This window comes from Zalophus californianus, chromosome 10 (assembly GCF_009762305.2).
Source record: "Zalophus californianus isolate mZalCal1 chromosome 10, mZalCal1.pri.v2, whole genome shotgun sequence".
In the NCBI taxonomy this organism is placed as follows: Eukaryota; Metazoa; Chordata; class Mammalia; order Carnivora; family Otariidae; genus Zalophus; species Zalophus californianus.
Window position 1 is genome coordinate 75,591,061 of NC_045604.1, and position 15,491 is coordinate 75,606,551.

The 15,491-nt window shown below is 43.1% G+C and overlaps 1 protein-coding gene across 19 annotated transcripts in view; it reads left to right on the forward strand.

Moving 5' to 3' along the window:
* The window catches only part of RBFOX1 (RNA binding fox-1 homolog 1), a 2,051,181-nt gene that overhangs the window by 1,958,901 nt on the left and 76,789 nt on the right, over positions 1–15,491 (forward strand). For 17 of the 19 annotated variants that reach the window (XM_027611432.2, XM_027611426.2, XM_027611425.2 and 14 more), the window contains one exon: positions 9,781–9,861. The exons of the other annotated variants lie outside the window; for them this stretch is intronic. In XM_027611432.2, coding sequence (XP_027467233.1) covers positions 9,781–9,861 — 81 coding nt within the window. The remainder of the gene's footprint in view (positions 1–9,780; positions 9,862–15,491) is intronic. 19 annotated transcript variants of the gene reach the window in all.

Here is a 15,491-nt window from a genome sequence, read left to right on the forward strand (position 1 = left end):
AACATCCTTAGTCTGGAAGAGCCAGGCGTTTCCAGCCAGAAGGCAACTGAGGAAGTGTTCGAGGTGGCTTAGTGCAAATGGGGTTGGTTGGTGGATATTTATCGCTCCACGGTTGGAGAGGATGTTTAAACACATCAAGACCAAGTATCACCATAAATAAGCCGATGTAGCTCCGTGAGTCTGAGCTTTGGAGTCATACCAAGCTGGCTCAGATTTCAGTTTTGTCTCATATTTTTCTCTCTCTGGGCCTTATTTTCCTTGTGTGTTTGATAAGAAAAAAAATCATAATGTGTGTACAGCGTACCTGGTTCAGTACCTGAAACTCAGTGGCATCTTAATGGTCCCTCCCATTAATATTAGCTGTAACTTGACGTTCTTTATGTAGTCCCTAGCATTTTACTATTGTTGGCAGCATGGGCATCCCCTGGAAGCTAATTGGAAATGCAGATTCTCATGCCCCACCCCAGGCCTACCAAATGAGAATATTCATTTTAGAAGGGTCCCCAAGTAATTCAGTGCCTATTAGAATTTTAGAAACAAAAGCTCTAGGGTATCCCTTACCTAAATACTAATAGCCACAACCCTGATGGAGATAAAACGTATTTCCATGGTTTTTGTTGTAGTTAAATTGCTTCCCTTCCACAAATACCTTATGGGACAATTTTTTCTAGTTGTTTTATTATCTTGAACAACAATGAATTAGAAATAAATTTTTGGCAAGCATTCAAAGAACATGGCTTTAATTTTTTTGGTTGTTTTTAACAAAAAAAATGAAATAAATTTTAGCAAGTATTAATAAAATGATACCCTCTGAAATAATTCGTCACAGCTTCCCAGGGAGGGGCTAATGTTGTTCTGACAATCACTATTAGTGTCTTCCAAACAGAAAAGGAACATTAGAACATGGGTCAGCAAACCTTTTCTGTAAAGGTCCAGACAGTGAATATTTTAGCCTTTGTGGACAATAAGGTCTCTGTTGTAAATAGTCAGCTCCGTCTTGCAGCATAAAAGCAGTCATAAATAATACATAAATGAACAAGTGTGGCTCTGTTCCAATAACTCTTTATAGATACTGAAATTTGAATTTTATGTGATTTTTCACTTTGTCACCAAATATTAGTCTTCAATAGATTGTTTTTCAACCAGATAAAAATGTAAAAAACATTCTTAGATCACAGGCCATACAAAAAAAGTGGTAGGCTGGATTTGGCAGAAAGCCTGTAGTTTGCCTACACCTGATTTGGAAGATTAGCCTTCAGTCCTTGGGTCCCAGGGATCTGTTTGGTTTGATCTGCATTCAGCACCATAAGATTTCTATCTGTGTGACCTTGGGCAAGATTCTAAAACTCTCTCTGTCTCAAGATCCACATCTATTATACAGATGTAAAGATAGTACCTGTCTTACAGGGTTGAGAGTAGGGGATAATCCAAATTAAACAGTGAATGGGTTTGCTTGGTGGTTTTTGGGTAATTAGTAAGCCATTTTTGGAATCATTACTGTTGATGTGTTTAGTATCATATTGAGTCAACTGAGTATTTTCTGTAAAAATCAGTATTAGTTGAATTTTGGAGGCAGGAGAATAAGAGTGGTTCCAAGTAAGTCATTACATTTTTTTTGAAGATTTTATTTATTTATTTGAGAGAGAGAATGAGAGATAGAGCACATGAGAGGGGGGAGGGTCAGAGGGAGAAGCAGACTCCCTGCTGAGCAGGGAGCCCGATGCAGGACTCGATCCCCGGACTCCAGGATCATGACCTGAGCTGAAGGCAGTCGCTTAACCAACTGAGCCACCCAGGCGCCCAAGTCATTACATTTTTTAAACAACAAATAATCAGGGAAAACTTTGTATAGAGATTCTTTGTAGTATTCCTGCAACTTTTTTTGTATAGTCTGAAAGTATGTCAAAAAGAAAAGTGAAAAGAAAAAAAAACACAAAATCATGTATTTCTCTTAATTATGAAAGTCAAAACTTGCAGCATAAATTGGAGTGAAAGATTCTCTACACTCTATACAGATTTACTTCAGGGCTCCTTTAAATATGGAAATCCCCCGGCACAATTAAAACATGATTCACTTTATAAGAATTAAATATACATCCAACATTTTTCTGCAGCCTCTGTGCCTCTATGGAAATACCTCTGTATTTAACGCTCGACCATAACCCTTCAGAGAGGCTCATCTTACAGGCATGTATAAAAGCGTTAAGTATTAGCTGTGAAAATATTCTTATATGGATTAGCTCAATGCCAGTCTATGTTCAAAAATGTGTAACCACAAAAAGCATCCTCAACCCAAGAGGGCTTTGGATAAATGTGTCCATTGGAAGCAGTAACCTCCATGGGCAGGGAGTAGCACACAGCAACCTCCCAGACCTCTATATCTAACAGAAGTTTGGTGCCTATATGACCCTCATGTAGTACAGTGCCTCACTGATCCGCAGGGCAGAGCTCATTAGGAGGCAGGTGGGTATATTAGTCTGTTTGGGCTGCCATGACAAAGCACCACAGGCTGGTGGGGCTTATACAACAGAAATGTATGGTCTCACAGTTCTGGAGGCTGGAAGTCCAAGATCAAGGGGTTGGCAGGGTTGGTTTCTTCAGAGGCCTCTCTCCTTGACTTGTAGACAGCTGTCAACTCCCCGAGTCCTCACATGGTCTTCCCTCTGTGTCTCTGTTGTAATTTACTCTTCTTATAAGGACATCAGTCACATGGAATCAGGGTCTACCCTCATGGCCTAACTTTAACCTAATTAGCTCTCTAAAGATCCTGTCTCCAAATACAGTCACATCCTGTACTGGGAGTTAGGACTTCAATGTATGTATGAATGTGGAGTATATACACTTCAGTCCATAATAGTAGGGCAGGGATGGGTAGGCCTTCTTTTGGATGGGAAACCAAGAGTGGCCTTGCTAGGATTATGCTGTTGGTGATCTGTACCTTCTTTACCAGCCCACCTCCAGAGAGTTGGACAGAATAGTTAGGACTGGGAAGTTATTCTTTGTGTTCAAAATGCTACAAAGGAAAGGCAAAATCTGTCGATGTACAAAATAGAAATGATAAGAGGTAAATAAGCTCTTCCCCTTTGCCCACAGAAGTACTCAAACCAGGTATATTCAGCCATTTTTACTTTTTTTCCCTAAAGATGTGAAGATGCCCTTGGGCCTGGATTAATCAAAGTACATCCAGAGCAGGACAGTCACCTGGGTTGCTGATCAGAAATGCAAATTTCGACCAGCTGAGTCACACTCTTTTGGGGTGGAGCCTTTGAAGGCATCCCATGTCAATTCTCCCCAGTGGATTCTTAAAGTCTCACGGGCTTTGAAAACCTCCAGTTTTAGGAAGGCAAGAACTCACAGCCTTGAGGTTTGAAGGACTGGCTCTCCTCCAGTGTTTCTCAAAGTGTGGTCCCCTGACAACACGAGAACTTGTTGAAAATGCAAGTTCTCAACTCCATCCCAGACTCGGGATCAGTCCGAAACTTTGGGAGTGGGACCTAGCATTCTGTGTTGAACAAATCCCCTAGGTGATGCTGATGATGCAGGTGATTTTACGAACCCATGGGGGACTGAGGGCACCCCTTTCTGAAAGTACCATTCCTATGAAGAAGACGTGTGCGGGTTTCTCTTATAGTGAACTAAGAGCTCAGAGCTTGTTCTTTAAATTATGACAAAAGTTTTCCTATTTTTATTCTAATTTAAAAATATATTTTAAAAATCATTCTGTAACAATGGAAGCAGGAAAGAGTCAATGATAAAGTGAGTCATGTTCTAGGAGCCTAGATAGCTTTGTTTCCTGCCTGGAATTTGCCTCTGACGGATGCTAAGGCTTTTCATAAACCACATCCTTGTTCTGTGCCATTTTTTCCCATCTCTAAAGAGGGACTAGTACTACCTGACCCTTCTTATTAGGGAGGAACAACTGTAGTGTAAAAATGTGTGGGGAAATATTAAATAAAAAATTCTTTTTTTGTATAAAATGAAAGTACTATTTTTGTAGTGATTACTATTACTATGAAACATTTTTAGTTATGACTGCAGTATGTTACAGAAATATGGAATAGACATTTTGCCAGTCATAATAGTCATGTTTCATAAAAACTGTGCCAAAACTACTTTTAAATTTTATTGATCTCAGCAAGCCAAGTAAATAACCATAGGGTCTCAGGTTTGGGGGTCAATTCAGAGTCCTTCCTTTGTTCCCTTTCTTGTGTATGTATTTGTTCCTGAACATATGAGTACTAAAAAAGACAGCATGTCATTCTTTTGAAGGGCACAGGGGGCTAAGCGGGCATGCCCCAGAACCCACACAGTGCCCGGCACACCATAGATGCCAATCCGCATTTGCAGAATGAATGGCAGCCCTCGAAGGCCACCTTTTCTTAGCTGAGCACTCGTGACAGAGTAGCTGTCTAATGGCCTCCTGCATTCATTCACCATTTACCTGTGGGATTTTTCCTCTCAGCCCTCTTTGCCGACTCACCAGGCCTAGTGAGAAAAGCTGGACCCCAGCAAAGGGCTCTGTTTGCACGCGACTCCGGATCAGCACACAGATGCTTGCGGAGGCTCAGACAGCACATGCCCCTCTCAGAACCTTCCACAGCAGGTGTTCCTGAATCCCTGTTGGCTCTCAGAAAATTCATAAAGTGTGGTTGTTTTTCCTTGTGTCTTTAATTTTTTTTTTTCATTTCAGTAGCAATAAGAGCATTCTTCTCCAAGTGTTCTAACTCATCTTCATCTTCGAGCTAATGAAGTGAGTCAGCCACTCCCAGTTGCTAGGCGGTTGGGGTGTTTTTTTGACATGTTTTTTTCTTTCTTTCTTTCTTTCTTTTTTTTTCTTTCTTTCTTTCTTTTTCTTTCTTTCTTTCTTTCTTTCTTCCTTTTGTGTGTGTGTGTGTTTGTGTGTGTGTGTTTGTGTGTGTGTTTGTGTGTGTTTCTGTGTGTGTGTGTGTGTGTGTGTGTGTGTGTGTGTGTGTATAATTCAGAAAAAACAGGACAGACCTAGTCATTCACCCTGGGCTGGCTTAGAGCTCTGCCTCTTCAGTACTAAAATGGAAGGGCAGGCATTCAAAAGAGACTTTCTCTTCTTCCTTTCCCTCTTGCATCCTAATTTTATTTCTTGCAAGTGTAACATGGCTGCCTGTCCAGAACCCTCTGGTTCCTCTTGTCAGCCCCCCCCCCAACTCTCAGCCTAGGTCCCTGGACCCACAGAGATGACAGAGGACTAAGACGTGACTCCTGACCTCTTGGAGTCCACAGCATCCATGGGAAGACACTCATTCAATAGATCATTACAACACAATTTAGAAAAGCAGAGGAAGGAAGCTGAACTTGGCAGGTGGAGCCAAATAGATCTGGTTTCTAGGAGGAGAAGCTGCTGCTGAGTCCAGAAGGGAATCATCTAGGGGAAGGGGCAGGGCTTCCAGGGAGAAGAATTATCCTCCATAAAGGCAGAGGTGTGAAAAGGCACCGTTGTCCCAGTTGGTTTGAGTCCAATTTCCTCACCTAGGAGTTGGCAGCAGAGTACAAAGTTGAGAGGCCTCCTCTTCCTTATCTGTGACGGGAATCACCCCTTTGAGGTTTCTCCCTGCCCCTCGAGGGGCCAGGAACGACCCCCAGAGCTGTGGGGAGTCTCCAGTGAAGAAAAAAGGGTTGGGTTGCCCCATCTGTACATGGACCTTGGCTCACCCTCTCGAAGCTGGAGGATTCCCGATCCTGCTCGCAAGGGGCCCTGTGCATATTGTGCCGGAATTTGGGATGCTGATGAGTGTGACAGACTTTGCAAAGGCTCTGATGATTCCAAAGTTTCAATCTGCCACATGGAGCCAGTTCCTGCCAGGCACAGATACGGGCTGCTCAGATTTCATGTGAAGCTGCATGAGTCAACCTTAAAGGAATCAGAGAAGAGGAGGAAGCAAGTGAATCCCATAGAGAGGGCCTGTAACTGCACCTGGACTTTAGGCATGCGCATCCCCAGCAATAAACAAGGGGCGGGAAGAAGGAACCCTCAAGAACGATTGTTTGGACAGAGCACTATTTTTAGCCAGGAAAACAGAAATGAGGAGGTCTTTAAAAACATAATAGTTTAATCAAATTCATTAATTCTTCTGAGAGTCAGGTATTTTGCTAGGGGCTGGGAATAGATGAGTATGGTTTGGCTCTGACATAAGGGGGCTCATTGTGGCTGAGACCGATATGTAAATGAAAAGTTGCAGTACATTGTGACAAAGGATCTACTAGGGAGACTTTTTTTTTTTTTAAGTAGGCTCCACGCCCAGCATGGCACTCAGCGCGGCGCTTGAACTCATGACTGTGAGATCAAGACCTGAGCCAGGATCAAGAGTTAGAGGCTTAACTGACTAAGCCACCCAGGCGACCTAGGGAGATTTTCTTTTTTTTTTATTCTTTTAAGTGTGATGGGAGCATAGAAGGGGGAGTGATCCATTAGCTCCCGGGGACTGGGAAAAGAGGCAGCTTCTAAATGAAACAGTAGGAAATGCGGTGGGGTCTTTCTTTAAAATTAAACCCCATGAAATTCCCAGCGTTCAATCCTATTTGACATAAAGAGGTCAATATCCTATGGTTTAACCTAACAGTAGGATCAGGAATGGCATGGAGGTTTCATGCCATCCACCAACTCTAATCAAACAGTAGCAACTGCCTAGAAGCTGTGTTAAGGATGATTCTGAGGATCCCAGGATAATAGGAAAGGACACTTGGAAATTGATGAATGGTCTGTCCTGGCTAGGGAATGGTGGCTAGTGGTATAAATTGAACACAGTTGCCATCTTTAAATTATAAGCAGGAAAGCCCCTTTCCCCACCTCCCTCAAATCTTTGTTTTTTATTTTTTATTTTTTTAAATGTTTTATTTACTTATTTATTCATGAGAGTGAGAGAGAGAGAGAGAGAGAGAGAGAGAGAGAGAGACAGGCAGAGGCAGAGGGAGAAGCAGGCTCCCCGCGGAGCAGGGAGCCCGATGCGGGACTCGATCCCAGGACCCCAGGATCGTGACCCGAGCCAAACGCAGACGCCCAACCACCTGAGCCACCCAGGTGCCCTTTGTTTGTTTTTTAAACAAACACACATGACTGGCCCCTGCCCCAAAAATGCATGGAGGTTCCAGTGTTCCTTGCCTCTTGGTTTCTGTTTAATTCAAAGCCTTCTCTTAAGAAAAGGTCACAAAGGCCTAAGAGAACATACAATAAGTACTTTGCAAATTAAACTAGAGGATGTTTTTTAGGTAAAATAAAGAGCAAGTCCTGTGACAGTATAGATTTTGTTTAACAAAGGTCAAAATTATCGCATAAAGAATTTTTTTTTCACTACCAAGAGGACATCCAAAGAAGTTATTTCAGTACAGTTTCTCGGTATCTGTAGCATAAGAGCATTAGGAAAGCCTCATTATGCCCTGCCAGGATTTAGCTTCCTAGAGGGAATCTGTGTTGTGTCCCAATGGGATTCTCTAAATTGCTTTGAGAGTGTTGAAAACTGACCCTACGGTTTTAACCGTACACTACTGAAATGTCCTCTGGATATGTTTTTGCTACAACCATGCTATTTTTCTTTCAATACCAAGGCACCCCCCCAAGAAATTTTAGGTTTCATTTTAAAAGTGGTTTTTAACCAGGGGTGGACACGAGAGACCCATGGAGTTTTCTCACATGCTGATTTGGCAGAAACATCCTATAGAAACATTCGTTTCTCTCTAAGGTTTTAGCAGTGAGCAAGAACATAAGGATGAATGGCCTCTGCAAAGTCAGACGAAGTACTCATTGATAAAGCAGGGTGGGGGTCAGGGCTTGGGGTGGGTATGCCACTCCTGTTGGTTGATTTTAGACCCCACACCCCCACGATCTGGAGTTCAGTCTGTTTGCTGTTAATTACCATACTGTGCCAGCTTCTTGCCAAAACTGGAAATACTTACCAGAAAGAAATTAGGCCATGCAAAGTCCCATCTTATATGTTGGGTTAAACTTTTTAAATAAAATAGAGAGAAGAAAGAACCATCAGTTTAGCAAAGGCTGATCATGACTCAGGCCCAACCAGACTCTGAATACATTTACCGCCAAGAGAAGGTCAGTCAATTTCACTCTTACATCCAGGCTCTGGTGGGGGCTGTCCTCCAGCTATAAGCGTAGGATACCAGGGTAAATGCCAGAAGGACAAGGGGACACTCCTTCAGATAGAACTTCTGTCCATGGGCTGCTTCTCCTTGTCACAGAATGGATGGAGGTGGCTGAGTTGGTGACGGAGGGCCCACTTAGGGATTTTAATCCATCTTTGCTTTATCTGGAAATAATGGACAAAATCTAGGGAAACACGGGGAACAGAGGGTAGAAGTGGAATTTGCAGAAGCCTCCTCAGCCCTCCTCAGAGGATCCATCTATTCTGGCTCCGTACCTGAAGGAGGGGGAGTAGTGGTCCTGGAGACCACCTCTGGAACTGTTTGGTTTTTTTAGTTCAGGAAAGATGGCTAGCCTTTAAGCGTTCACATGGCAGTCCCTCTCTGTTTGGCAGACCCCCCACTCACTCTTCAAGTTTTAACTACACTTCTGTTGACCTTGGGAAAGATACTAAAGGATTATAGAACCCCTTAGCTAGCACTAGGGCAGGTCTTCAAAGATGTGGATGAGCTCACGTCAAGGCAGGCTTCTTCTCATGGGGAAAGCTTTCCGTTGTGGTGATGGCAGGAGAATCCAAAACTCAAAACCGAATGGAGGCAAGTGAACAGAAACCACAGGAATGCATTTCCATCATCAGTAATGGGCTGACAACTCCTTAAAAGTCTCTCTCGTTCTTTTCAAAGTCTGAGTGTGAGCTTTGTAAGCAGCAGGAGAGAGAATTGATACCCTGAGGATCCCTGACCCTGCTCATCCTTGGAGTGGGCGGTGGTTCAAAACACATCACAGATTGAGGAGATAGCTCAGGATTCCACCGTTCCTCTTTGCTGTAAAATTCCATTGTGCCAGGATAAGCCCGGTGCCCTTTGATTTAAATCAGGCAGAGGACAGTGAGCTCTGCAGTGCAGGCTTGGTGAGGCCGCCTCTCCTGCTGGAAGGCTGAGAGCTTTCGGGAAGAAATGAGATACGCAGAAGCCAAAGATGGTCTCAACCCAAGCCCAGCGTGGGTCCGGAGTGGGCCACGTGGAAGGTGAAAGTTGCATTCATTTCTTCCCTGCCATACCTCTGTTCTTCCCCTGAAGAATTGATTCAGACGCGGGCGGGGGTTGGGGATGAAAAGTTTTCTCAAACATAGCGGTTCACATGCTTCTCCTTTACTAAGTGATGATTACATACCAGCCCCTGCCCCGGGCACATCTCTAGCCATACGATTCACAACCCTTCCTGGAGGTAGGTATACTCACCCCATTTTCCAGATGGGAATCCCAAGGCACAGAGAGGTATAGTGACTTACCAAGATCACACAGCTAAGTGGCCTCTGAGCCAGGCTTGTCATCTAGTTCTCTCTGATATTTCTCAAGCCCCCTTTGCCGTATGCCATGCTGCCACCATCACTGATCTGAAACTGGGTCCTGGGGCAGCCAGACCCCCACTGCGGGAACCCCAGGTGACAAGGAGTGGCCCATGCTTGGAGGGCTGGAGGGTGGGCTCCTGACTCCCTTTGGCTAAGCCAGGGGGCTGCCACATGTGTCCCTGTCACATGCACGGGGATGTGGCTATGTTTTCATTTCTTTGCCTTTCTTGTTTGCGTTGCCGTGATCTCTCAGGTGTAGTGTGCCTGTTCCCAAACCAGATACCATCTATCTCTCTCTCTTTCGTAGGCACGGTGCTGTTGTGCCAGGCAAACCAGGAGGGATCTTCCATGTACAGTGCCCCCAGTTCACTTGTATATACTTCCGCAAGTAAGCCCGCTGTTGTGGCTCTCTCTTTGTTTTGTGACATAAATCTGAGTCCAATCACCTTCCCTGCCATGTAAGTTCTCCTCCTACCCTCCCTCTCAGCTCCACCCTCCCTGTGGCTCTCCACAAGATGAGGTTGGTTCTCATAAGCATGTTTCTGTGTTCCCTGTCACCTTAGCATCGAACCCCTTTGCTCATTATGTCTGAACGCTCACTTCCCAGATATCCCAGTCATCCTTTGTTAAGACCTGGAAGGACCGAGTCCAATGGATGGGACATGGGGCATTGGTCTGGGGGTGGGGGAGACGCATGGGGGGGGGTTGGAGCTAAAGCTCACTGCCTGCCTTCTATCACAGCTTTGCAAATTAATGTGAAAATAATCGATGTAACATACACAGGCCATCCAAGTGGCCCCCTTGCCTAGCAAAAGATGTTTGATTGTTACTCTCGAGCACCATTTTCTCAGTGGAAAATAATGACTTGTTTGCAAGGCTCTTCTGCCCTTTACTGTGTGATTCCATTGAGTATGAGGAGGAGAGAGAAGAATGTGGTTCTCCTCCATTTAACTGGGTGGGGGGAACAACAAGAAAAGGCACTTTGATAGATAGGAATACAGCCATCAAGTGCTAGGGGGAGAAGACCAAAAATAAATATGGAAGATAGATCAGAATGCTGACATGGAAAAACCAAGGATGTCTCTGCCTGGGATGGCTGCTCCAGGGTGGAAAATACCCCACCCTGACCCCAGTTCCCAGAACAGGTTGAACAATTACAGTTCTCATGGATTCCATCATGGTGCCCCCACCTGGTTTGCCCCTCCTCAGAAAGACCCCCAGCCACAGCTCAGACCTTCTCATCTATTTCATAGGCTGTAAGACACCACCCTATGAAATCCCCATAACTACAAAATTGGTCCTCATTGGGATCAGTGCTCAAGAGTGAGTGTGGGGATGGGAGAAGGTGGGCTGCTGGAGACCAGCTAGAGAAGCGGGGGGGGGGGGGGGCCGGGTGATGGAGAGCAGCAATAATGGGCACGTGATGATTAGAAGGATGAGAGACAGAGGGGAATCCTCCCCGAGTGCCAAGATCAAGCATCTCAATTCCCAAAGGCTCAGAAAAAACAAACTCTTTGCTGGGGGGCAGAGGTTAGAAGCAGTCATCAGAAACCAAAAACATGACTGTGAGAATCCCGACGGTTTCTGAAGGTGCCAGGTTATGGGGGCAGCCAGGTGTTCTTCCCAACTAGCATAGCACCATCAACAGCAGGTTGGGCATGCATTAAATGCAAAGTATCTTCCTGTGTCCCCGAGAAGACAGAATCTAACCATACCGGCAAGAAGTGGTTCTTTCTAAATGTATAGACATTGCCCACTTCGGGTGGTGTAAATGTGTGTGCATGTATCTTGTAGAATTAGGATGCTAGTACACATTTTCACATGTTCAACCTTGTGTCATCCTCAAAATCTGCACCAGGTAGGTATTATAATGTTTGCTTTACAGCAGAGGAATGGAGGGGTACTGAGACGGAGTGATAACCCAGGATCACGCAGCCACAATATGGTGGATTTGGTTTTTAAACCTGGGAAATTATTCAACTTTTGACTGCTTTTCTGGCTCCATTTGATTCTAAATATCATCATCATTCCCTTGTCTCTCTCCCCTACCTTCTCTATAAACATTATTTTCTGAAGAAACGTTGGCGACCCAAAACTTAACCACAGTTGAGTCCAGAGAGTTATTTTGTTTTATTCTGTAACACCGTTGTCCTATAGAACTGTCTAAGATGAAATGTTCCATATCTGCGCTGTCCAGTACGTGGGCTCGTGGGACAGAGGCACTGACTTTTTTATTTAATTTAATGTTAATTAATGTTACTCTAATTAACCACATGGGGCTAATGGCTACCATAATGGAAAGCATGGCTCTCAATGATCATATGAAATATGCATTTCTACTTCAGTTCTCTGTTCAAATTAATTCCAGATAAGGGCTGGTTTGAATCAGTATAGCCATTCTAAGGCAGCTTTGGGGGAAATGTGTATCGTCAATATCAAATGTGGAAATCTATCACAAATTTTTCATATTAAAATAGGGGAAACATCCAGAGGAGATGGTGTCATCTGAAGCAGGGGTCAGCAAACTACAGCCCAGGGGCCAAATCCAGCCCACAGCCTGTTTTTGTAAAGCTTGTGAGCTAAGAATGGGTCTTAGAATTTTTGAAGGATTGTAGAAACGGAACAAAAACAAAACACAACATGTGACAAGAGACAAAGGTGGCCCACGAAGCCTAAAATATTGTCATTCCAGCTCTTTACAGAAAAAGTGTGTTGATCTCAGATATAAAGGGTCTGTTCTTTATTGAAAATCCAAAATGACAATATCACTTCACTGTTTATACATTTTTTTCCTGAGTTTAAAAGTAAAAATATATAATAATTATAGAAATTGTATAATGTGTGTCCAACACCCTTCATTTTTAAATTGCATAATCAATCATAGTACCTACACATTTTTCATCCTATTATTTTCACTGATTATCATGTCATGTGCACTTTATGAAAATACATTAAGGGCCTCATAATATTCTATCATTTCACAATATTACATTTTAATCAACCCCCCCATTGTTGGTAGGAATTTTTCAGAAATATTAAAGAAATGTCCTTGTATATAGTAGTGTTAAAGAAAACAATAATTAATAAATAGTTGATTGTCCTACCCCATAACAAAGCAAAATGAAACAAAAACCTAGTTTCTTCCAATAAGAATCTTCACGTGTCGATCCCTTAAGCAATGGTATCCAGACTGACAGGCTCAGTGAGTGTTTTTCGTATGGACAGTCAACTCTGAACCTTCTCCTTCCCCACCTGTGTCACCAAAAGGACTATAGATCACTTCCATCTCGAGGCAACAATGCTGCGTGTAAAGATGATCCATTCCTCCCTAAGACACATTGCTGAGGCTTTCTGCTTTAGTTCTTCAAGCGAGCAATCCTTTTGAGGCTGGACTGTTTGACATTAGCTGGCTTCTTTGTTTTTTGTTGTTGTTTTATTTTTATTTTATTTTTATTTTTTTTAATTTTTATTGTTATGTTAATCACCATATATTACATCATTGGTTTTTGATGTAGGGTTCAGCCATTCATTGGTTGCATGTAACACCCAGTGCTCTTCACCAGTCGTACCCTCCTTAATACCCATCACCTGGTTACCCCATCCCCCCACCCCCCCCCCCACTTCTGTAACCCTGTTTGTTTCCCAGGGTCCAGAGTCTCTCATGGTTTATCTCCCTCTCTGATTTCTTCCCCTTCAGTTTTCCCTTCCTTCCTCTATGGTCCTCTGCACTATTCCTTCTGTTCCACACATGAGTGAAACCATGTGATAATTGTCTTTCTCAGCTTGACTTATTTCACTTAGCATAATCTCCTCCAGTTCCATCCATGTTGAAGTAAATGGTGGGTATTCATTCTTTCTTATGGCTGAGTAATATTCCATTGTATATATGGACCACATCTTCTTTATCCATTCATCTGTTGAAGGGCATCTCGGCTCCTTCCACAGTTTGGCTGTTGTGGACATTGCTGATATGAACATTGGGGTGCATGTGCCCTTCTTTTCACTACGTCTGTATCTTTGGGATAAATACCTAGTAGTGCAATTGCTGGATCATAGGGTTGGCTGGCTTTGAAACATCACATAGGTTTTCTCTTCTAGATTAAGGTATATGTTCCAGTGCAAAATCATATGTTCTAGAAACAATCCCTCCAGCATATAGAGGGTCATTTTTGCTCTCTCTCTCTCTCTCTCTCTCTCTGTCACATACATGCACACACACACACACACACACACACACACACACACACACACACACACTGGGGGCACGCACAAGGCCATCGAGGTTCATCTCCTCTCTGAGTGTGACATACACATGGCTGAGAGCCACCTCTCTTGTCTCTGAGGTCCGAATGGTGTGGCCTCTTTTTGCTAAGAATCCAGCCTTCTACCCAAAAGCTGAGGATCCCTTACTTCTCAGCAATCTTGTAGGATGTACCTGCTTTTTAACTTGAAAATATATATATTTCTCATGGTTATCTAATAGTTGTACTCCTGAAGAAAGGTGTGTATAAATTACACTTTTGTAAATTGGATCTTATGTGTTTACTGACTTCCAGGATTACTCCTGAGTTTGTGTTGGCTTTTTTTTCCCCCCATGGATCTTTAACTGGCCTTGGATGTTTTGGACTTAAATTGCCCCACTGCCTAGCCAAATAGCTAATCATCTGTAAATAACACCCTTAAGTGCAGTAGGGGAGATGGGTTTTAAAGGAACCCTGCTGAATTCCTCTGTAATGAAAATAATTTCTACTTGAGGTTATCTGTTTTTTAAGATGCATTTTTACATAATGGGTTTTCCTCCACTTAAGTGAATCATCCTAATAATATGACCCAGGACATGAAAGCATTAAGGGAAAGATTTCCACTCAGAGCGCTGTGTCAGTACAACCTAATCCTACAGATTCTCCTGTCTCTCCCCAACTGACCCCAGTTTTTCCCCCTCATCCTGACCTTTATCCTGGTGTGAAACCCCTATTCAGCTTGTGTCATGGGACATCACACATGCTCCCATGTGTCCCAATGAACCACTAGCATCCAGAGTGTAAAGTGGGCCTACTTTTTAGCAGACAAATGAAGTCGAAGCAAAACTCCAGAGAATTAGGCAAGATCACCTTGTGCCAAATGGAAAACATTTAATATTAATGTCTTTGTCTTAAGAATATTAACTTTTCATCAACTAAACTAATAAATTACACGAACTACTTTGTTAGTTTTGAAATAATTTTAATTAATTTAATAGTGTTGTGTTTGCTTTGAATAGCCCACATCTGACCCCTTAACAGAGGGGTTTGGTAAAAGCTGGGGCAGGTCTGGTGGGCTAGCTCACTGACTTCCCCCTCCTGGGCCCAGTGATCTGTAGGCTCCTCCTGTGTGGGGGGAAAGGCACCTGCTTTACTCTCAGTGCTGTTTGCATGTAGTGCATGCTTACTATCAAAACATGCCTCCAGGCAGAACGAGGAATGGAAAGAACATGTCACCTTTCTTCCAAATGAAAACATTACCTCCATTTTTTATTAATTGAAATTTCAAGAGGTAAATCCATGGTTCTATGAATGGCAAAGTCACTTTCTAATTTGGATTAGCAAAGCCAGCTCTCACTGACCCTTATTTCCAGGTGAAGTAGATGTTTTCAGAAGCCGGGCAGTGTTACCTGCTTAATTCTGTTTTCTTTACAGTTTTATGAATAGACTTTAAATTACAAATATAACATATGCTCCCGGTAATTAGAGAATCATGCAAATAAACACACACACATATGTGTGTGAAATGATGTGGTAATAATATCCCCATTTTATCCAAAAACATATACCTTTAATGAAACCCATATTGACTGCCTGGAAAGTATCTTTCCACATCTTCCCCGTAATAAGACATACAAAGAAGGACACACACACGTGAAATGGGGGTGTTGGTAGTTTGATTTTATACAGAGGGGAGTGTTGCATATACATATTATGTGCGCATTACACGTATTTTGTCTCACTTAATAGCAGATTTTGGCTCCCTTGCATTCAGCCA